General features: G+C 39.7%; 1 protein-coding gene across 1 annotated transcript in view; it reads right to left on the reverse strand.

Moving 5' to 3' along the window:
• Nucleotides 1–23,104, reverse strand: part of USH2A (usherin) — an 892,942-nt gene that overhangs the window by 513,531 nt on the left and 356,307 nt on the right. The window contains exons 22-28 of the mRNA XM_061161192.1: nt 22,538–22,664; nt 18,047–18,148; nt 15,800–15,979; nt 11,252–11,382; nt 8,377–8,650; nt 2,289–2,492; nt 2,081–2,161 (exon numbers count right to left, since the gene is read on the reverse strand). Of these exons, the coding sequence (XP_061017175.1) occupies nt 2,081–2,161; nt 2,289–2,492; nt 8,377–8,650; nt 11,252–11,382; nt 15,800–15,979; nt 18,047–18,148; nt 22,538–22,664 (1,099 nt within the window). The remainder of the gene's footprint in view (nt 1–2,080; nt 2,162–2,288; nt 2,493–8,376; nt 8,651–11,251; nt 11,383–15,799; nt 15,980–18,046; nt 18,149–22,537; nt 22,665–23,104) is intronic.

Below are 23,104 nucleotides of genomic sequence, written 5' to 3' on the forward strand. Positions count from 1 at the left end.
TTATTAGATATTTCTATGGTTCTGATCAGTAACAACTTTATCACAGCTGACTGCATGGAGGATACCGAGAAAAAGCCCGAGGAACTCCATGGCAGGATGATGGATGACAGAGGGGCTCAGACTGCTGCTGGACTCCTGAGCACTCTCGATGGAGGATCACCCTGGTGTCTCCCCATCAAATAGCCTCCTCCTCTGACGTTACTTTTCAGGCCAATAAAACAGGACTGCCACAAGGGAAGCATCATGAACGTAAGAAATGAGAGGAAGCACAGAGGTGGAGAACCACTTTCTGTGCAGGTGAAACATTACAACTTTAGGAAACGCACAGGCCATGCAGTCACGTTCCAAGTGATGGGACAATGGGAGTGATGCTGATTTTATTCGTTCTGAAATGTGGTACAGGGCAAAGTACAGTCCTGTCTAACAGATGGTGTTCTCATAAGGGACAGAGCAAAACTGACTCAAAAATAATTAAATAGCGCAATTATTCTCCAACCCTTGGGAGCATGTAGCTGCTCAGTGCTGTGGTCAGATTGTAAATATGAATTTATGGCATAAGACTTTGTGGTCAGATCACTGCTATAAATTCAGAGCTCTATTTGCATACTTTCTTGGTGGTACTCAAAATGGGGGTTATTAAGCAATGTAAGGCATGCACTTTCTGGACACCTATTTAGGTTGCTGAATTAGACTGAAAGCAGGCTTTATATTTATTAATAAAGTAGAGAAATGTGAAACAGGGGCAGAGAACATGCCAGTCACAAATGAACATTTTACATTAGAGCTTTTTCTAAGATCTAAAGTTGAAAAGGATCTAAGGGATCATTCAGTTCATTGTCTTGCCTATAAATAGATGATGATTTAACTCATCCTGGAAAAGTGTCAAGTTGTCCTCTTCTGGAAACTCTATAGGCAGCAAACTTCGAAAATTCTTATTAGTATCCCATCTCAGTATTTAATTATCTTTTAGATTAAAAAGATTCCTCAAAGGACGTCTGCACTAGTAACCTGTTATTGATAATAACTATGAGCGGGTACTTGGTAAGACAAACAAACACGTCTTTAGACAAATCATGACTTGCTAACAACTCTTCAAGAGTGTCAATCATATGGAAATGTATTTGTCTTTCTGACAAATATTTTCTCTAAAATGGTAGAAGGCTGCTGACTCACAAAACTTCTCGTAATGAATGCCTCTTTGTGATGGTATTATGTGAAAAGATGTTGCGGTCACTGTCAGAAGTACAAAGTGCTAATAAATCAGTTATCTGAAATTATATCTAATAGTCTGTTTCCTAGTTGCTTCTCCATTCAACTCAAAGAAATTAGAGCACTCAGTGATTTCTATCCTGGCAGAGGCATTCTGAGACCCTAACAGTAAGCACCATGGCAAACATCTGCCATTATGTGATAAAAGACACATGTGTGCAAGTTTAGTCGTATCCAACTGTTTTGGAGACCCCATGGACTGTAGCCCACCAGGCCCCTCCATCCATGGAATTTTCCAGGCAAGAATACTGAAATGAGTTGCCATTTTCCTCCTCCAGTGGATCTTCCTGATACAGGGATCGAACCTGCCCCTCCTGTGTCTCCTGTATCGCAGGCAGATTCTTTTCCAACTGAGCCATTGTGGAAGCCCAATAAAAGACACATTTGCTTCCAACCACAGTGTGGCTTTCAAACAAGCTCTCCACCAAAGAGGCCAGAAGCTGCCTATCCTCACCGAAAGGTAACCCTGACTTTAGCTTTTCGGGGACTAAGCAACTTGTAAAGATTTCCAGTTCTTTGATGAATTACAGTCGATATGGGCCTTTATCAAGACAACTTGAACTTACTTTCTGCTGCATCTGAAGAGGAAAGACTCCGCCTGAACAAATCTTTATGAAATATTTGAAGAATCAAAAGTCCTGGTCCACTAAGCATTTTCACCAACAACAGATGCCTCTGCAAACCAAGGTGTGCTCTGTCACAAGATTACAAACATGCTACTTGCTGCATGGGTGAGAGGTTTTGTTTTTCTTTACATGCACACATGTGTGCATTCGTGTGCGATACACTTCTTAAGATAAACACTCTTTACCTGCTCCTGTTGTGCGTCCCCGGCTCCAGTCGCTATGTACCGAACCTCCTTCATGTGAGGCTGTTACTCGATACAGGTATTCTTTAATGGAAATAAGAAGGAGGAAAGTTAAGACAGGACTCATGGAGACTGGTAGTGGGCTGGCAGGGAGGGAAGAGGCGATGAGGAAGAGCCGTGGAACACTGAATTTAGAGCATCTCCGCGTTACCTGTGAACGGCTGGAGACGGCTCTCATAAGCAGTCCGCTCTTCTCCCCGGTACACCAGGATGGAGTCATTTCCCCTGCACTTAGCAGCACTGTCAGTTGACAAGCATCCATCCAGATTGACTCTGACAGCACCACTGGACACGGATGCCAAGTTAATGACGGCACCCCGTGCAAACTTCACATCCTTCATGCAACCACCGAAACCTAGCAAACAGTAAGGGATGAGGATCACACGAAGGGCTTGAGTCCTCAATTAGCCATCATTTTTCTCCCCTGTAGCACTACATTTTGATGACGTTGGGGAGGTGGTTTAGACACAATCTGCAAACTGTCAAGTCTTCTTTGGGAGGTCCTGTATGCTCCCCCTGCCTGCTTTTTACGAGGTTAAGCTTTTGCCGGAAGTATTTATATTTACGTTATTTTGAAATATATATACAAGCTGATAATTGTAATTCAACTGAATTAGATTCAACTGAAAAGTATGTATTATATCTTTTTAGGAGCAGTTTTTTTGCATTCTGTTTATTCTTATGAAATAATATGTAGTCCAGTGGTGCTACATAATATATAGGCAATTACACATTATGGTAAGAGAATTTTCACATGTTTCTCAAACCTGGAAAATGAAGTCACATGTATGTATAAGTCCATGTCTAAGTGCCAAAAACTAATATGTGAATGAGCGTGATTATTCAAGAAGCTCACTGAGGAAAAATATACGCTCTCAGGTCCCCAGTGGCTCAGAGGTAAAGAATCTGCCTGCAATGCAGGAAACATGGGTAGACGTAGGTTTGGTCCCAGGGTTGGAAAGATCCCCTGGAGGAGAAAACGGCAACCCACTCCAGAACTGTTGCCTGGGAAATCACATGGACAGAGGAGCCTGGCGGGCTACAGTCCATAGCCTCACAAAGAGTTGGACATGACAGCATGCAAGCATGAGGTTCTAATGCAGAACAGTAGGAGATGGTTGGATAAGATCACCAACTCAATGGACATGAGTCTGACCCAACTCCTGAAGATAGGGAAGGACAAGGAAGCCTGATGGTCTGCAATCCATGGGGTTGCAAAGAGTTAGACATGACTTACCAACTGAACAACAACAAGGAGAAAGAATATAGTTTCAAAATACACTAAAATCATGAGTTATTGCAATGAACTCCATACCAACCATTTCATAGTCATAGAACGAAGCCCCAGTTAAATCAGGACACTTGGGAGCTGTCACTGTGCTCCACCATTTTCACTGAGTTCCATAATATCAACTGTGCAAAATGATTAGCAGTTTCAGGTTCATGGTCTCAGGACAGGAACCAAATTCAACTTTGGCAATAGCGACACAAGAAGCATCCTGCAAAGTGTACTCTACTCAATTGACTTTAGAATAGCCACACTGCATTCAGTTCTGGGAGGTTTAATAGAGAAGGTGGAGGAGATGGGTTTGAAGTGTGCGCTGACTGCCCTTTTCTTACAGAACCATGGGGCATCACGTCACCCGGGGAGCAGCAGGAGCTTTCATTGACTCGCTGTTTTGTATAAACAGAGATCAATTCTGTGGGGTTTGACAGCACTCTGCTCACAAAACTGCACACAATTGTCAAAGAAGGGACAAACAGACTGAGTCTGAGATTGCTGGAACACATAGTTTCTTTCGTGAAGAAAATACTGCCAAGTCTGAATGGCCCCAAACAGATAATTAGTTCTTTTCAGGATTAAAACCCACCAGCAAGAAATGGAAATAAAACACAATGCAATGTTGAACAGTAAAGTAAGTTAATTCTAACAATGACCATATTGTTCTCTTCAGCATTTATATGGTGCGTTATTCTGTCTTCTAACACATTAAGTTGCAGCCTATTTCCTTTTAAATGCCTTTGCTATTATTCACATTCCTTTAGGCCTGACTGATCAATACTGCTAGTCTATCTTCAACTCACAGTATATACTCAGTAAGTTGGGTAAATTGAGTTGAAAGCAATGAAGCTCAATATAAAAGCATCTCCTTGAAAATTCAGAAACTAAGAATTCTAATTTCTTTACAAGTAGTAATTTTCTGATGGCACAGAGCTGGGTCACCTAACTTCTCTGGTCCTCCAGTTTCCCTGCCAATAAAAGGATGAACAATTCAAAGACAGCTTTGGCAAACATTAATGCACCCTTATAAGGAATGCCCCTTTATTGTTCAAGGGGTACAGAATTTCAGTTTCACAGTATGAAAAGACTGCTAGAGATAGATGGTGCTGATGGTTGCTCAAAAACATGAATGTACTCAATGCCTGAACTGGACACTTAAAAGTGATTAAGATGGTAAATGGTATCTTAGGTGTTACTGTTCAGTTGCTAAGTTGTGTCCGATTCTCTATGACCCCGTGGACTGTAGCCCACCAGGCTCCTCTACCCATGGAATTTTCCAGGGAAGAATACTGGGTTGCCATTTCCTTCTGCAGGAGATCTTCCCGACCCAGGGATCAAACCCACATCTCCTATATTAGTAGGTAGATTCTTTGAGTCACCTGGCAAGCCCCAATTGTAAGTTAGGTATCTGCTGTTGTTCAGTCGCTCAGTTGTGTCCAACTCTTTGCGACCCCATGGACTGCAGCATGCCAGGCTTCCCTGTCCATCACCATCCCCTGGAGTTTGCTCAAACTCATGTCCATTGAGTCGGTGATGCCGTCCAACCATCTCATCCTCTGTCGTCCCCTTCTCCTCCTGCCTTCAATCTTTCCCAGCATCAGGGTCTTCTCTAATGAGTCAGTTCTTCATATCAGGTGGCCAAAGTATTGGAATTTCAGCTTTAGCATCAGTCCCTTCAATAATATTCAGGATTGATTTCCTTTAGGATTGACTGGTTTGATCTCCTTGCTGTGCAAGGGACTCTCAAGAGTCTTCTCCAACACCACAGTTCAAAAGCATCAATTCTTCTGCATTCAGCCTTCTTTATGGTCCAACTCTCACATCCATACATGACTACTGGAAAACCCATAGCTTTAACTATACAGACCTTTGTCAGCAAAGTATTGTTAGGTATATTTAACTACAATTAAAAAGGTTAAAAAAATTTAAAGAAGTATCTTAAACATTAATACACAGGACACAATTTTAAATTTTGAAAAGGCCACAGTCATAGGCTTCCTTCAATCTGGAGATAAAAAGGTGCAGAGTTACAGAGTGATGCTTCTATGCAGTAATTCTGCTTAGGAAGTGGGACTCTGCCCTCAGGCCTTGGGGGTATAGCTACCTAGGCTATAGTGCAGGGTCCTTGTTGTGCTATCCTCAGGGTAGCAGAGGGTTTTGTCAAAGTTTGTACCATTCTTCCAACTCTGCACCATCAGAAACCCTCCACTGAAAATGCTCCCTAGTGATCTCTGAAATATGACTGGGATGCGAGGGTAAAAAGAGGGAAGAGGGGCTGTCTGTGGGAAGACTAGTGATGCCTCCTCATCTTTTATCCCTGCCTTTGTGAAAACTGGAAGTGACTCCCCACACCTATCCTCCTCCCAGGTCTCTGAATAACAGGAAGGTGGTCTAGAACCCTGGGTTGACAAATCTGAGAGACACAGTAGCCCCTTGGGGGAAGAGTCCAACCCTGGGGCACTTGGGCCTGCAGGATGGTCGGCTGTCAGCCCCGCTCTTAACCTCGCTGCTCAGAGCTACCGACAGACCATAACCTGGGAGACCACATGCCATGGCCCGCTCACTCCCAACCCAAGCACCCATGGTCTAAGGTGGAATATCTTCATCACATTATGTTACCCAGTGTCTCCAGAACACAGAGGAAAATTAATCTGCCTTTTTAAAGGAAGATTGTAACAATAATGGATATTAAAAAGATAGCTCTAGTAGGACCACAATAATAGAGTCTTTGGAAAAGGTGGTAATGGAGAAGCACGTCACTGTTGTTTAGTTGCTAAGTCGTGTCTGACTCTTTGCGACCCCATGGACTGTAGCCCACCAGGCTCTTCTGTCCATGGCATTTACCAGGCAAGAATATTGGAGTGGGTTGCCGTTCCTTTCTCCAGGGGATCTTCCCGATCCAGGGATCAAACTTGGGTCTCCCACATTGCAGGTGGATTCTTTACCACCGAACCAGCAGGAAAGCCCAGTAAAGAAGCATAGAACAATTTTTATGATAGTGGACTGAAAAAAATACAGTAAGTGAACATGATTAGTTTTAGTTGCAATTCACTACATGCATGCAGCACCTTTATATTGTGAATGTTCTCCTGATCACTGTGTAAAACATGCTGCTGCTTATATAAATCAGTACTATTCAAAACATCTGAGTCAGAATCTTAAGAGACAAAGCCATTTAAATATCAGTTAAAACCTGCATTTTAAAAAACCTTTTCTGGGCAATTCCAGTGGATCTTGAATAATAATAATAGCTAATTTTATTGAGTTCTTACAAAGTTTTAGCTACTATATTTCAATATTTTATCAGTAGTTTGAGAACCACTGATATGGATGATACTGCAATGATAAAAATTTAGTATTATCTATAAATAAAATATCTTCTAGTATCACAGTTTTAGTCATAGAGTTAGTCCCCTTGGGTCTATGTTGATGCTTTAAAGTTTCATCATTATCATCTTATAATTCCAATTTTAGCCAGCTTTCTAGGACATTCATAATAATGGGTTTTGGTGTACTTTGACAGTAAAATGCTCAGTATACAGAGGATTTTTTCCTAGATGTAAATAGAATCAAGTAATTTTGTTCTTATAAAGAGTTTTCAAGCTCTTTCTAACCTCAGAAACCTGAAAACCCAAAGAAGCCCTTATATGAATGTAATATTTTTAGCTGCTGTTACATCTTAAGTGCCTTGAAAATGTCATTACTGTCTTACACCCCAGATATTCATTAACTCCATACTAGTACCCTTCTAAAAGTCTCCTTAGAGCTTGCCATATATTTTCTATTCAAAGACATTTAAATCTTTATGTACTTACCAAATAGGCAAAGACTGCTTCATGGAAATTTTAACCATTCAGGGTGCACAGGTTTTGAAATATGTTGAGAACATTTTCTACACAGAAGCATACAAGCTGAAAGTTTCTGTGCTTTTCCCACTTCATAGAGAAAGGAACTTTGACCAGTGCCCATAAAAGAGAACACTTAACTATAATAAGGAAAGTGGGCTTTAATAAGAGGCAGCCCAAGATGGGTCGGCTTGCCATCTGCTAGTGGCCACTGACCTTGAGCAAATTACTTTCCTCCCTGCTATCTAGTTTCTCAATCTTTAAAATGGGGATACAAGTAATAATGCCTGTTTCGTGGGCTTGCTTTGAAGAACTGACCCAGTTATTCTCATATGAGGCTCTCAGAACCACACCTGTCACACAATATGAACTCACATACAATTAGTCTTTTATAATCAATTATTTCCCCAATTATGTTCAAACTCCTTATATGAGTTAAAGGTTTCCTTTAGCTTACATCATACACTTGTACTTTTTCCTTTCATTGATGGTTATGAATATTAAATGACATATATATTTTTCACAAGTATGTCAGAAATTAAAGCAATCTCACATTTTCATGTGCTTTGCTGCATGAGAGCTCCATGGAAATGCATGGAAACAAACAGCATTGATGTCAGAAAAAAATCCCAGGGTATTTAAGGCCATTTTTCCTGGCTGTGCACACTAACCTATTTTTTAATCTGTAAATACAGATAATGGTCAGCATTTAGAAGAACCAGAACCACATGCGTATCCCAAAAAAACATACAAGGAAACATACTATATGTGTGTGTGTGTGTGTATACATACATACACATATACTTGTGCACACAAATATACATGTCTATAAATTACATCTGATAAAGATGGTTGACTAAATATACTGATTTATTATTTATTGTATAAATAGGTATGATTTAACATATAAATAGATATAACAACATACTCTTAAGGACAACATACAAAACTATTTGAAGAAGTATTTTGTGATTTTTTTTTTTAGAGCCTACAATTCTTCCAGAAAATAGATGAATAGATGTTGCTTTCAGATCAGTTCTACTGCTCTGTCTTGAAACACAGAACCACCAAGACCTGGGAGTACTAGGGCTGTACTTCCAGATGAAGTTTACCTTGTTCCAGCTTCAGGTGTTTATAGGAGTCACGCAGCTCCTGTGGGACTCCTCCCACATAGACGGCGGAATTCACCATCAGTGCCTGGGCTCTGGACTCTGACACGTGCTCCATCAGTTCATTCATGCTTGCTGATATGACAGAATCATTTTTTTTAATGATCACTTTATTCCACTTTCCATCACAGTAGGACAGCCCCGGCCAAAGATCCACTTGTGTAAAAGTAAGACTAGTATTTAACCGGAAGCTCAATATTCCACTCTTCAGTTCCATCTGTATTTCATATTAAAAAGAAAATAGGTATATAAAAAGACTGCAGAATAGCAGTTTGGGAGAGAACAGAAGGTCAACTTCTTGAAGAAAAGCAAGAAATTTCCCTGAAAGTACTCTATAAAAATGTCCCACTTTATTCTAAGCAGAACTGGAGTAACATATAATGAAGCACTTTGCAAGCTTATAATTGACATGAAGGATGTTGTAATGAGTCAGACACATTTATACCCAGTAATGATGATATGATGTAATGCAATATTATATAGGCAAAACCTGTTTTTCTTTTTGAGGCAACACAGGTAAAAGATTAAACCCTAGCATAAGTGACTGAATGACTGAAGCGAACAGAATGGTTTAAACTCTGACTCTATTTTTATTTGAATCTTTAGAAAATGAGAAAATACTACTTCATATATCAATTTAATTTAGGGGGAAAATATGACAAGACAATAAGAAAATGAAATGTCAAGCCTGATTAAGCTTATTTTAACTGGTTAGTGAACTCAATTTTAAATTTGTAAGATGTATTTTGATTTGATGTTTCAGTGTTTCTATTCTAAATCTCTGATTAACATAATTGCTTCTATGTCTGTACCTTTAAATTAAGGTTCCATTTTCTAATATGAACATATTTCACCCACATTTCATGGTAAAGGAAATGCCTCCGTATGTTTTTCTTCAAAATGTTACTCGATAATTATCTTACCTACTATGTTCTTATTTTGTTAGAAGTCAAACTGGTGGCCAGAGGATACTTGAACATTTGAGAGCATAATAATGAAACAAATTAACGTGAAATCTGTTAGTTGCTCAGTCATGTCTGACTCTTTGAGATTCCATGGACTGTAGCCCACCAGGCTGCTCTATCCATGGAATTTTCCAGGAAAGAATACTGGAGCAGGTTGCCATTTCCTACTCAGAGGATATTCTCAACCAGGGATTGAACCCACATCTCCTGCACTGTAGGCAGATTCTTTACCATCTGAGCCACCAGGGATATCCACTAAGTAATGCATTTTAAAAACTTATTTCTTTCCTAAGTAAAAATCATCTTTGTGAAGTACATCAGGTAGTCATTCATTTTTTATCCCACCATTAATAAATATTGATTTTCCCTATTGTGTTCTGTGGTTATATAAGGTAATATGTTCTGCTATTATACGAGAAAGTGTCCCCAAGAATGACACTGTCTTAATAGCAGAGGCAAACGTGCTGTGTGTGTACTCAGTCATTCAGTTGTGTCCAACTCTTTGCGACTCTATAAACTGTAGCCTGCCACGATCCTCTGTTCATGGACTCTTCCAGGCAAGAATACTGGAGCAGGTTACCATTTCCTACTCCAGAGGATATTCCCAACCAGAGACTGAACCTGCATCTCTTTTGTCTCCTGCATTGGCAGGCAGATTCTTTACCACTATGCCACCTGGGAAGCCCTTAGGCAAACATGTGGTAATGTTATAAATAAGATTGGAATGGCGTTCAGTGACATCAGAGACAAGATATACCTTTTGTTCCCTAAGAACTAGGAAAAGTTTGAAGTAAGGTTTTTGGAAGTAAGAGTCATGGAGAATCTTCAGCAGGAAAATTAACACATTCAATGGCACAGGAGCAAGTATGAGCAGATTAGACTTAGAAAAAGGTATTAAATGAGGTAAAATAATTCATATAGGGAAAAGAGAAAGTTTTAGTTCTGCCAGGTATGTAGAAGCAAAATTTTGGAGGATTTTGTGTAATAGAGAAAAATAACTATCTTTCTCTCCCTTGTCTGACACCAAAAGTCCATATTCTTTCTCCTAATATCTTCAACTAAAAGTTCACCCTTCTGGTGTATGAACTGCATCCTATGAAAATGTTCATAGTAGCCTTATTCATGATAGCAAAAACATGCAATAACCACTACCTCACTGAAAGTAGAAGAGATATATTACTCAGCCATGAAAAATGATAACTTGAATAACTCAGAAACAAAGTCAAGGGCTAAAACAATTGCCTAAGGATAGAGTATAATACCACTTTTACAAAAATTTCAAAAACAAGGATTTTTATGCATTCACTCACAGTGTCCAAACTATACAAATGCAAAGGGATAACAAACACAAAATTATGATTACATATTACCTCTAGAGGGAGTGAGGGAAATGGGCCAGGAGAAACCCTAGAGATGGGTGCAAAAATTTGATAATATTTTAGTTCTTTGGTGGTAAGTTCATGAGTGTTCCTTGTATTACTGTATTTTATTTTATGTATATGTGTGCATAATATTAAACAAATATACATATATTTGACATTATAAAAAGGTAATAAAGAAACATTTTTCATATATAAGGGAACTAAATTAGACTTTCTTAATTCCTTATATTTAGGATGCTTTGTTAAAATTATAATTTTAAAAATATAAAATCATTTAAAAAATCATCATGACCCTAAAATACAAATGTTTCATAGGACTTCAAAAGTGAAAATGATGCGGGGGAAAAAAAATAAAAACAAACATGAATTTGAAAATAAATTGAAGTCACATATAATGTTAACACATGGTTTGTTGATTTTAACACTGGATCTATCATTTTAAAATAAATTTAAATAAATCAATTAACATACAGCAAGAAAATCAGGTCCATCTTTGTTGTAAATGAAAAGCAGCAATCCATTCAGTTGGTCAGTTCTGAACTTAAAAGAAATTTCAAAGTCCATTCCACCATGAAACAAGTATGGATAAAGCTCCAGGAACCCTTTGGAGAAAACAACATGTACAAATTAGCATGTGCAGAGCAATACTGTTAACTTCTTTAGGATGTCATAAGACAACCTCAGGTCATATTCTGTCAGTGAATAAATCTCTCACAAAAGAAGATGCAGATCAATGTCAAGAAAATCACCTTGTAAAGAAGTGTAAGAATGAACTTCACATATCTTAAGAGGAAGCAATTTACTAATTGATGGACAATTAAGACTATTTTGCTGTTGTTGTTCAGTTGCTAAGTCATGTCCAACTCTCCGTGACCCTGTGGACTACAGCAAGCCAGGCTTCCCTGTCCCTCACCATCTCCCGGAGTTTGCCCAAGTTCATGTCCATTGAACTGGCGATGCCATCCAACCATCTCATCCTCTGTCACTCTCTTCTCCTTCTGCCTTCAATCTTTTCCAGCATCAGGGTCTTTTCCAACGAGTTGGCTGTGCACATGAGGTCACCAAAGTACTGGAGCTTCAGCATCAACATCAATCCTTCCAATGAGTATTTAGGTTTGATTTCCTTTAAGATTGACTTATTTGATCTTGCTGTCCAAGGGACTCTCAAGACTCTTCAGCACCACAGTTTGATGGCATCAATTCTTTATGATTCAACTCTCAGATCCATACATGACTACTGGAAATACCACAGCCTTGACTATATGGGCCTTTGTTGGCAAACTGATTTCTTTAACTTTTTTTAACACAGCATCTAGGTTTGTCACAGCTTTCTGGCCAGGAAGCAATCATCTTCTAATTACATGGTTGCAGTCACCATCTGCAGTGATTTTAGAGCCCAAGAAGAAGAAATCTGTCACTGCTTTCACCTTTTCTCCATCTATTTGCCATGAAGTGATGGGACCATATGCCATGATCTCAGTTTTTTAATACTGAGTTCTAAGCTGGCTTTTTCCCTCTCCTCCTTCACTATCATTAAGAGGCTTTTTAGTTCCTCTTTGCTGCTGCCATTAGAGTGGTATCATCTATATATCTGAAGTTGTTGATATTTTTCCCAGCAATCTTGTTTCCAGCTTGTAACTCATCTAGCCCGGCATTTCACATGACATGCTCTGTGTATAAGTTATATAAATAGGGTGAAAATAAACAGCCTTGAGTATTCCTTTCTCAATCCTGAACCAGTTAGTTGTTTCATAAAAGGTCCTAACTGTTGCTTCTTGGCCCACAAATAAGTTTCTTGGGAGACAGATAAGATGGTCTAGTATTCCCATCTTTTTAAGAGTTTTCCAGTTTGTTATGATCCACACAGTCAAAGGCTTTAGCACAGTAAATGAAACTGAGGTAGATGTTTTTCTGGAATTCTCTTGCTTTCTCTATGATCCAGTGAATGTTGGCAATTTGATCTCTGGTTCCTCTGCCTTTTCTAAACTCAGCTTGAATATCTGGAAGTTCTTGGTTCATTTAATGCTGAAGCCTAGCTTGAAGGATTTTGAGCATAATCTTACTAGTATGGGACATGAGTGCAATTGTCCAGTGGTTTGAACATTCTTTAGTACTGCCCTACTTGGGAACTGGGAAGAGGATTGACCTTTTCCAGTCCTGTGGCCAGTGTAGGGTTTTCCGAATTTGCTGACATACTGAGTACAACACTTTAATAGGATCATCTTTTAGGATTTTAATTAGCTCTTCTGGAATCCCATCACCCCCACTAGCTTTATTGGCAGCAGTGCTTCCTAAGGTCCACTTGACTTCATACTCCAGAATGTTGGGCTCTGGGTGAGTAACCGCACCGCTGAGGTTATCTGGGTCATTAAGATCTTTTTTGTGCAGTTCTTCTGTTTATTCTTGCCATCTCTTTTTGATTTCTTCTGCTTCTATTAGGTCTTTACCATTTCTGTCCTTTATTGTGCCCATCTTTGGGTGAAATGTTCCTTTGATAATTCCAGTTTTCTTGGAGAGATCTCTAGTCTTTCTTTTCTGCTGTTTTTCTCTATTTCTTTGAATTTTTCACTGAAGAAGGCCTTCTTTCTCTCCTTGCTGTTCTCTGGAACGCTGCATTTAGTTGGGTGTACCTTTCCCTTTCTCCCTTGCTTTTCACTTCTCTTCTTTCCTCGGCTATTTGTAAAGCCCCCTTAGACAACCACTTTTCCTTCCTGCATTTCTTTTTCTTTGGGTTCGTTTGTATGCTGCCTCCTATACAATATTACAAACCTCTGTCCGTACTCCTTCAGGCACTCTGTTTCCTAGATCTAATCCCTTGAATCTGTTTGTCACCTCCACTGTATTCATAGGGGATTTAAGTCTTACCCAACTGGCCTAGTCATTTCCCCCACTTTCTTTATTTTAAGCCTGAATTTTGCTATGACAAGCTGATGATCTGAGCCACAGTCAGCTCCAGGTCTTGTTTCTGTTGACTGTATACAGCTTCTCCATCTTTGGCTACAAAGAATGTAGTCAATCTGATTTCAGTATTGACTATTTGGTGATGTCCATGGGTAAACCTGTCTCTTGTGTTGTTGAAAAAAAGTGTTTGCTATGATCAGTGCATTATTTTGGCAGATTTATGTTAGCCTTTATCCTGCTTCATTTTGTATTCCAAGGCCAAACCTGCCCGTTACTCCAAGTATCTCTTAACTTCCTACTTTTGCATTCCAATCCCTTATGATGAATAGGACATCTTTTTTTGGTGTTAGTTCTAGGAGGTCTTTTAGGTCTTCATAGAACTGATCAGCTTCAGCTTCTTCGGGATTGGTGGTTGAGGCATAGACTTGGATTACTGTGATGCTGTATGGCTTGCCTTGGAAATGAACTGAGATCATTCTGTCTTTTCTGAGGTTGCACCCAAGTCCTGCATTTCAGACTCTTTTATTGATCATGAGGGCCACTCCATCTCCTCTATGTATTCTTGCCTACAAAGAAGATATAATGGCCATCTGAACTAAATTCACCCATTCGCATCCATTTTAGTTCACTGACTCCTGAGATGCTGATGTTTATTCTTGCCATCTCCTGCATGAAGTGAAGTGAAGTGAGAGTTGCTCAGTCGTGTCTGACTCTTTGTGACCCCAAGGACTATACTGTCCATGAATTCTCCAGGCCAGAATACTGGAGTGGGTAGCCGTTCTCCAGGGGATCTTCTCCAGGGGATCGTCTGAACCCATTGCAGGTGGATTCTTTATCCGCTGAGCCACCAGGAAGCCCATTTCTTGCTTGACCACATCCAATTTACCTTGATTCATGGTCCTAACATTCCAGGTTCCTATGCAGCACTGTTCTTTACAGCACTGGATTTTACTTTCATCACAGACATATCCACAAGTGAGCATCATTTCTGTTTCAGCCCAGTTGCTGCATTCTTTCTGGAGCTATTAGTAATTGTCCTCTGCTCTTCCCAAAGAGCATATTGGACAACTTCCAACCTGGGAGGCTCATCTTTGGGTGTCATTTTTCTTTTTTTTTTTTGCCTTTTTATACAGTTCATGGGGTTCTCACGGCAAATATACTGGAGTGGTTTGCCATTCCCTCCTCTAGTGGATCATGTTATGTCAGAACTCTTCACTATGACCTGTCCGACTTGAGTGACCCTGCATGGCATGGCTCATAGCTTCATTGAGTTATACAAGCCCCTTTGCCATGAAAAGGCAGTGATCCATGTACAATTAAGACTATTTCTGTTTTACTAATATGTAACTATTAACAATAAGTTGCATTGACATAAGAGAAAATCTGACAAATGACAGTGATGAGAGAAAATAATGAAAAAGTATACAAAGTATGATATTATTTAACTTTCTGTTCTGAAGGTAGTTTAACAAACTTAATATCTAACTAACTTAGCCATAAATGTAGCAGGCAATAGTGGGCTGTTATTGAAAAATAAGCCATGTTTAGTCAAGCCACCATATTCCCTTCCAATCCTTACCCTGAGTGGCTGCTAGACAGAAACTGTAGGTTGGGGGTATTCTGGGGACACTTCACCTCCCCTTCGCCACAGCCTTTGGAGCAATAGCAATGATGATGGTTATATTCTCTAGCTCTCCCTTAAGGACCTACTTACCCCATTACATAGCTGAAATTTTACTCTTAGAAAAACTACTGGTCTGTATAATGGGATACAACAGATACACAGATTAGCCTGATAAACAAAATTCCTTTGAAACATCTAAGTAAAACTGTATTCTAAGTAAAACAATGGACTTACAAATGGACATCAGTATCACTATCGTATGTAAGCTCAAAACTGTCAGAAATCTTACACATGAATATGTATTTATGAATCTTACAATTTATATTATATATTCAGACATTGAAAATATGTGTATGGGCATCATGGCATAACTAGGTGTTTCTGTGACAGTAGGTTCATATGAGGTCAAAATTATCAGATCAGGGGAGACTAAATTATACCAAAGATAGAACATACCAGTTAAGCAATGACCAATGTCTGTTTTATACTCTTACCTGTCCCTAGAAACTGGGCTCCCTCTTGGAGTGAAGTGGGGCATCCCTCCCAGTCATTATGCACATTGGTTTGCTCTTCAGAACTCTGCCAAACCAGACGCTCCCAAGTAGCAGAGGGATTAAAATTCTTCATAAAATACACATCCTTGAGACAGCCCACAAAACCCTTTTGGACTATGCCTGCAGGGGTTGATAGATATCAAGAAATATGTACTGTGAGAAATTTTTTTCAAGCAATTAATTTGATGTGCCTTTAAGGTAAAAGAAAGAGGCTATAAATCTCACTGCCTTCTTTCTACAAACTTCTTAATAACTCACATAAACACCCATGCCAAAAGCTATGGTAAGTGCTAATAATTGGTATGCTATGCTCTGGTTCAAGAGTCATCTTATCTGGAGGAAGAGATGTTTGCACAAAAACCTTGGTTTTTTAGTAATAGCAAGATCACTGCCTGTTGAATTAACAAGGAGATTTCATCTGCTTCTGGCCTTAAAAATAAAAGTGCAATAACACATTTTAAAAGCAAGATTTAAAGCAAGTCTATACATACAATCTATATTTTATAATTTAGTACCTTCAGCATTATGAACCCAGTCTGCTATACAAGTAAAGCAATGTGTGTGCTTAGTCACTCAGTCGTGTCCAACTCTTTGCGACCACATTGGCTATAGCCCACCAGGCTGCTCTGTCCCTGGGGATACTCCAGTCAGGAATACTGGAGTGGGTAGCCATTCCCTTCTCCAGGGCGTCTTCCCAATCCAGGAATGGAACGTAGGTCTCCTGTGTTGCAGGCAGATTCTTTACCATCTGAGCCACCAATTTTTAGGTATTAATATAATGTTACATTTCATTTTTGAACTCCCAAGACCAAGTAAGTGTGGAGCTTATGAAGACAGTAAATAGGGTGGTCATAAGAGGTTGGGAAAGAGAAAAAGTGAGCAGATAATATAATTAGAGAGAGAAAAAAAAAAGAGAGGGCAAGAAGGCACCCGAAGCTCAGGCTGCGTTTCATATGGCAATGTCCTTACAAGTCAGGGCAAAGCTGAATTCTCAGCTTTTGAGTTCATGACCTGATCCTAGGGAAGGTATTTACCAGTGATCAGTGCTTCACAAGGTCAATTTATATGCACAGTGTCAAAAGATTTCTTTATAATGGAGTGATGTCCTCTATAAGGAGAGTAGTTGGTACTGGGGTATGCTCTCCTCCTGACCTGCATATACCAGAGCCAAGAAGCATGTGTGTATGTGTGTGTGTGTGTGTGTGTGTGTGTGTGTTAGTGGCTCAGTTGTGTCCCGCTCTTTGCGACCCCATGGAATGTAGTCTGCTAGGCTCCTATGTCCATGGAATTGTCCAGGCAAGAATGCTGGAGTGGGTTGACAGTTCCTACTCTAGTGCGTCTCCCCAAACCAGGGATCGAACCCATGTCTCTTGCATCTCCTGCTTGGCAGGCAGATTCTTAACCACTAGCGTCACCTAAGAAGTATGCTTGATGGGAAAATAACTCTCTCCTTCAGTGTGTGTGTCTGTGTGTGTGTGTGTGTGTGTGTGTGTATGCGCGCGCGTGCACATGCCTGAACACTTTCAGGAGACTTCACCACCAGTCCAAGTGACCAAATGAAAACTCTCTCCTCTCTACAGGTATTTCTGAGGAGGTAACTGTAATAAGTCTTAAGGATTTAAATATATCTCTCTCCAAAATTCAAAGTTTTTCATACTTTTGATCCCCAAATTATAAAACTTTGACTTAAATTAGTATAATTTATTTCAGAAAAAGTTTAATTACCTCCTTTGAGGTATATATCAAGAAATGGGTTCTAAGAGTTTAAATTCAAGTAATACATGAAGAGATAAAGGAAGAGATCTCTTCCTTTAGAAGAGATCTAAAGGAAATTTTTGATATATTGATGCAGGAAATACAGCATAAGGTAGAAAATAATACAATTATCCATACTTTAAAATGATATCGTTTGATTCTATGCTAACTTGTGGTGGTGGTGGTGGTGGTGTTTATTCACTCAGTCATGTCTGACTTTTTATGGACTGTAGCCTGCCAGGCTCCTCTGTCCACGGGATTTCTCATGCAAGAATACTGAATGGGTTGCCGTTTCCTTCCCTAGAGGATCTTCCTGACCCACAGATGGAACCCACGTCTCCTAAACTGCAGAAGGATTCTTTACCACTGAGCCACCAGGGGAGACCCAATTATGGAGACAACATATAAATTCTATACTCTCCCCAAACTCACCAGAATCCTTTCTGAGGATGGTGTAACCCTGTGGCAGCCCACCCACAAACACTCCTGTGTTCTCTCCAATAACAGTACCACCATTCATGGTGGCGGAAGAGCCTGTGGATGGAAAAGCAGATGAGAACTTCAACTTCAGCAGGACAATCTATTCTACAAGTTTAACAAATGATTAAACCCTTCCTTGTGCTTCTGGATGCACCTCCCTCTTGGTTATTTGCTACTGGTTACTTTTCTTCACTGGTTCTTAATCATCAGCCCAACATCTTGATGTTAGAATAACCCAGACCTCCTCTGTTCCCACATCTGCTTACCACCTGCATAAACACCATAAGTCCTCTAAAAGGATGAAGAGAGAGCTAGGCACCTGTGAGAACTCTGAAAGGGCCTGGGTCCCTCTGGTGCTGCATACCAATGCAAATCTCCTGGTAAAATACATACTACCTGGTTCTTTCCAGAAGAGTTTTGCTAAGCCCTAATGTAGAGCATGACTGTCAGGTTTGGGACTTGAGCAACTGGAAGAATGTAACTGGCATAACTAGGGTGGGCAAGCTACTTGGAGAAGCAGATTCAGAGAGAAATGTTAGAAATTTAGAAAAATTAGAAATTCCTAACTAACTCCATCATTCTTTGTGAGAATGGTGTTTTTTTTTTCCAGAGCCCAAACCACTCTAATTATCCCTACTTATATCTGGGACTGTGGCTTTAAATACATCCTGAGCTGGTAACTCCCCATTTTTATCTCTAATCTGGAACTCCTCTCTAAACGTACTGGGATCCAGGACTTGGCATGATATTTCCACTTGGATGCCTCATAGGTACCTAACACTTAACATGTTCAAACCAAACTCTGGACATTTCTCTCTGAATCTGCTTCTCCAACTAGCTTGCCTCAAGCAGTCATAGACAATACATAACCAATGAGTGCAGTTATCTCTAACAAAATTTTATAAAAACCTTTCCAGCCTCCTCCCGCTACTCACCGATGGCCTACATCAGGCTATAGGAACTACAGGGGCTCCTCCTAATCCACCATCTTAATCAGCTTGGGGAAATGTTTCTTAAGATTGGGGTTGAATCTCTTCTAGTCCTGACACCAGTCATATACTTACCTCACGGGCTATTATACCTCATGGGTTATAATTACCTCACGACTGTAAAGAACCCTCTGCCTCTGAGTCCTAGAACAGTTCAAATAGTGAGGATCTCTAACAAATCTCAAAAGGTTCTTGTCTCTGGGATCTATTTCCTTTCCTTTAGGCCCTTTTTCTCCTTAGTTCCTCTGTCCCTACCCATTTATTAGGGACGATTACTATTGCTAATCTCCCAAAAGGGAGAAATAATTCTTGAATTTCAGAGTAGTCATCAAAATAAACAGCCAGGTGAATTAAATAACCCTTTGACATATTTTATTTGTTCTGTCTTTGACAGTTGTAGAGATGGTTTTGGAAACACTGATCATTTGTCCCTATTGAATCAGTCTCCACCATCGTTATGGGCAAAATCTCCAACTGACGTTGGCAAAATTTACAGCATGCCCCCTCCCATCTAGATTCAAGTAGATCCTTCAAAATCTTTTCCCAGAATTAATCAATACCCTATAGGTATAGAAGCCCTTCAAGGCATAAAGTCTATAATAGGAGATTACAAGACTCAAGGCTTTATTATCTACATACTAGTTCCTGTAATGATGCTATTTCATCTGTGAGAAAACGTAAGGGCAGAGTGGAGGTTTGTTACTCCCTGACACCTTGATGTTCCTAACCTTCAGATGTTCTAACATCTATTCCTATTGGAAGCAAATTCTTTACTGCAATTGATTTATTCACTGAATTCTTCAGTATTACACTTGATTAACTAGCCAGCATCTTTTTACTTCTACTTGGGAAGAAAAACAATTCACCTGGACAGTAATGCTTCAGGGTTTTACTGAGTCCTTCTTATTTCTTGTAAAACCTAAAGGTTGATCTAGATGATATAAAGTTCCCTATAGGTCTACTTTGTTGCATGTGTGAATGATTTGCCTCTTTGATCTTCTCAAGCCTGCTCACAGGAAGACAGCAACCACTTACTAAAGCTGTTTGCCTTAAAGGGACATAAGGTCACCAAAGAAATATTGCAGTTTGCCCAAAACCAGGTTTGATATTTAGGGCAACTGATATCAGAACAAGGGCTACACTTAGATCTAGACACACTTAATACTGATTGACGAACCTATTTTACTGGCCAAGTACTTCAACAAGTCTGTGCTGTTTGGCAGTTTACAACACTTTCACTGGGCTTACCACTCTCAATCCTGCAGTTCAGCTGATCACAGTAATGGCATTATTAACACTCAACTGGCAAAATTTGTAGAGGTCCTACAAGTACTTTGCCCCAAAGCATTGCTATTGGTCCCTCTAAATCTCAGATCCACACCTTTTGGAACTCAAAAATTCTCACCCTTTGAAACAGTTGCAGGACACCCAACACATTTGGTTCCTGCTTTTTTTGGCCTCCAACTGAAAAAGGAGAGATATTCCAATAATGCAAAGGCCAAATTTCTCCTATTAAAAATAACCATGTTTTGGTAGAGCAATCTTTTTATACTGTGCTCTCAAGGGATGAAGATCTTCCAACCTGAAGATTTTATCTACTGGAAAAGATACCTCCAGAAGAACTTTCTTCAACTTCACCAGAGAAGCCCTCACCAGGTATTGCTAACCAAGCCTTGTGCCACGAAAGCCCAAGGAATAGATTCCTGGACTCAGGTGACACACCTAAAGAAAGCCCCAAATTCTGAAGGAAGCTCAAATAACATGGTGTTATTAAAGTAATTATTTCCTATAGTTGAAGCAGACGACATCTGATGAGGCAACTTCCTGAAGAATGGTTGAACCAGGTCTGTTGGAAACTTATTGCTAAACATTGGTGATGACATAGTGCTTCAGATTGTCTCCAGTGTCCATGATCTTGATAACAAAGAACAAGGACTGTAGATACAAATTGTCTGAGAGTTCTCCCTCCTATCTCCCCTTGCTACTCAAATATGAACTCAGTAGTTTTCTAATCTGTGCTATTCCTCTCTGATGTGAGACACCATACCCAGGAAAGGTAGTTCCTGAAGTTGAGGGGAAAAAAGCCATTGAAACTAGAAACCCAACTTTTGATCAGTGGTACTCTGAAAGAGAAATCTTGATCAAGGGAGGGGAAATATAAAAAAATGACAAAATGAAACCTCAATTAAATAGATCTGGAAGGCCAGAAAGAGGAGCTCTCATGTGACGAGTCTAACAGGAAGAAGACTCCTCTTTCTTGGCAATGACTTGACCAATGAAAAGACACATGTTTGTTTACTGCAGCTCTTCAAACTTCCTTTTCCACTCTATAAATGAGTTTATCTTCCATTGCTGTATGGGGGCTACATATGGCACCAAGATTGCAACCTAGATGCCCATCGACAGATGAGTGGATAAAGAAGTTGTGGTACATATACACAATGGAATATTACTCAACCAAAAAAGGAACACAGTTGAGTCAGTTCTGATGAGGTGGATGAACCTGGAACCTATTTTACAGAGTGAAGTGAGGCAGAAAGAGGAAGATAAATATCGTATTCTAACACATATATGCGGAATATAGAAAGATGGTAGTGAAGAATTTATTTACAGGGCAGCAATGGAGAAACAGACATAGAGAATGGATGTATGGACATGGGGAGAAGGGAGCAGAGGGTGAGACGTATTGAAAGAGTAACATGGAAACTTACATTACCATGTGTAAAATAGACAGCCAAGGGGAATTTGCTGTGTGGCTCAGGAAACTCAAACCGATGCTTTGTATCAATCTAGAGGGGTGGGATGGGGAGGGAGCTTGGGAGGGAGGTTCAAAAGGGAGGGGATATATGTACACCTATGGCTGATTCATGTTGAGGTTTGACAGAAAACAGCAAAATTCTGTAAAGCAATTATCCTTCAATAAAAAAAGAAATTAAAAAATACGTAAAAAAAAGATTGCAGACTCTGAACTGAAATTCTTTGCTGATTCTGAATAAACCCATCTTTGCTGGAGAAATATCTGTTTGTCTTAGGTCCATACTTTCATCCTTGTTCCCCTTAAAATTTATCCCCCAAAGAGTACCCAGAGTGTTAATTTTAAAGAAAGAAGTCATATCATGTCATCCTCCTTTCAAAATTCTCCAATGGCTTCCCTCTTTGCAAGTAAAAGTAAAGCAAAACTAAGAGCCTTTGCAAATTGTAAAGACTTGAAAATGACACAAAATTGATACTGATGACTTTGCTCTTATTTTTGCTTTAATGAACCCTGCAAAGAAGAGGAAATAGTTGCCAAGACTTCATCATTTTAAGAACATCCCAAAAGCAAAATCCACAGCAATTTAGATGAAGAAGGGATAAACAGGTGAAAAAAGAGATGAAGAAATAAAAACCCAGAGGAATATGGAAACATCAGCATATCAATACAGGCATTTATATTTTTCAAGGAAGATCTTACCTGTGAACTGCCCATCAAGAGTGATTTGGCCAAAACCTTGATGCCTAATAGCAATTACTTCATGCCATTTGCCATCACTATATTGTTTGCCATCATCATTAGTTGTGGTAACTTCCACTGCAGACCCCTTAAGGGAATGAATGAGTGAAAAAAAAATCAGTGAGTAAATATACATGTTCAGTCAATTCATTCACTCAGTCATGTCTGACTCTTTGCAACCCCATGGACTACAGCACCCTAGGCTTCCCTGTCCATCACCAATTCCCTGACCTTGCTCAAACTCATGTCAAGCAAGTTGGTGATGCCATCCAACCATCTCACCCTCTGTCGCCCCCTTCTCCTCCTGCCTTCAATCTTTCCCAGCATCAGGGTCTTTTCTAATGAGTCAGTTCTTTGCATCAAGTGGCCAAAGTATTGTAGTTTAACCTTCAGCATCAGTCTTCCCAAAGAATATTCAGGACTGATTTCCTTTATTCAGGAATATTCAGGACTGGTTGGATCTCCTTGCTGTCCAAGGGACTCTCCAGAGTCTTCTCCAACACCACAGTTCAAAAGCATCAATTCTTC

This window comes from Dama dama, chromosome 14 (genome assembly GCF_033118175.1).
Source record: "Dama dama isolate Ldn47 chromosome 14, ASM3311817v1, whole genome shotgun sequence".
NCBI lineage: Eukaryota > Metazoa > Chordata > Mammalia > Artiodactyla > Cervidae > Dama > Dama dama.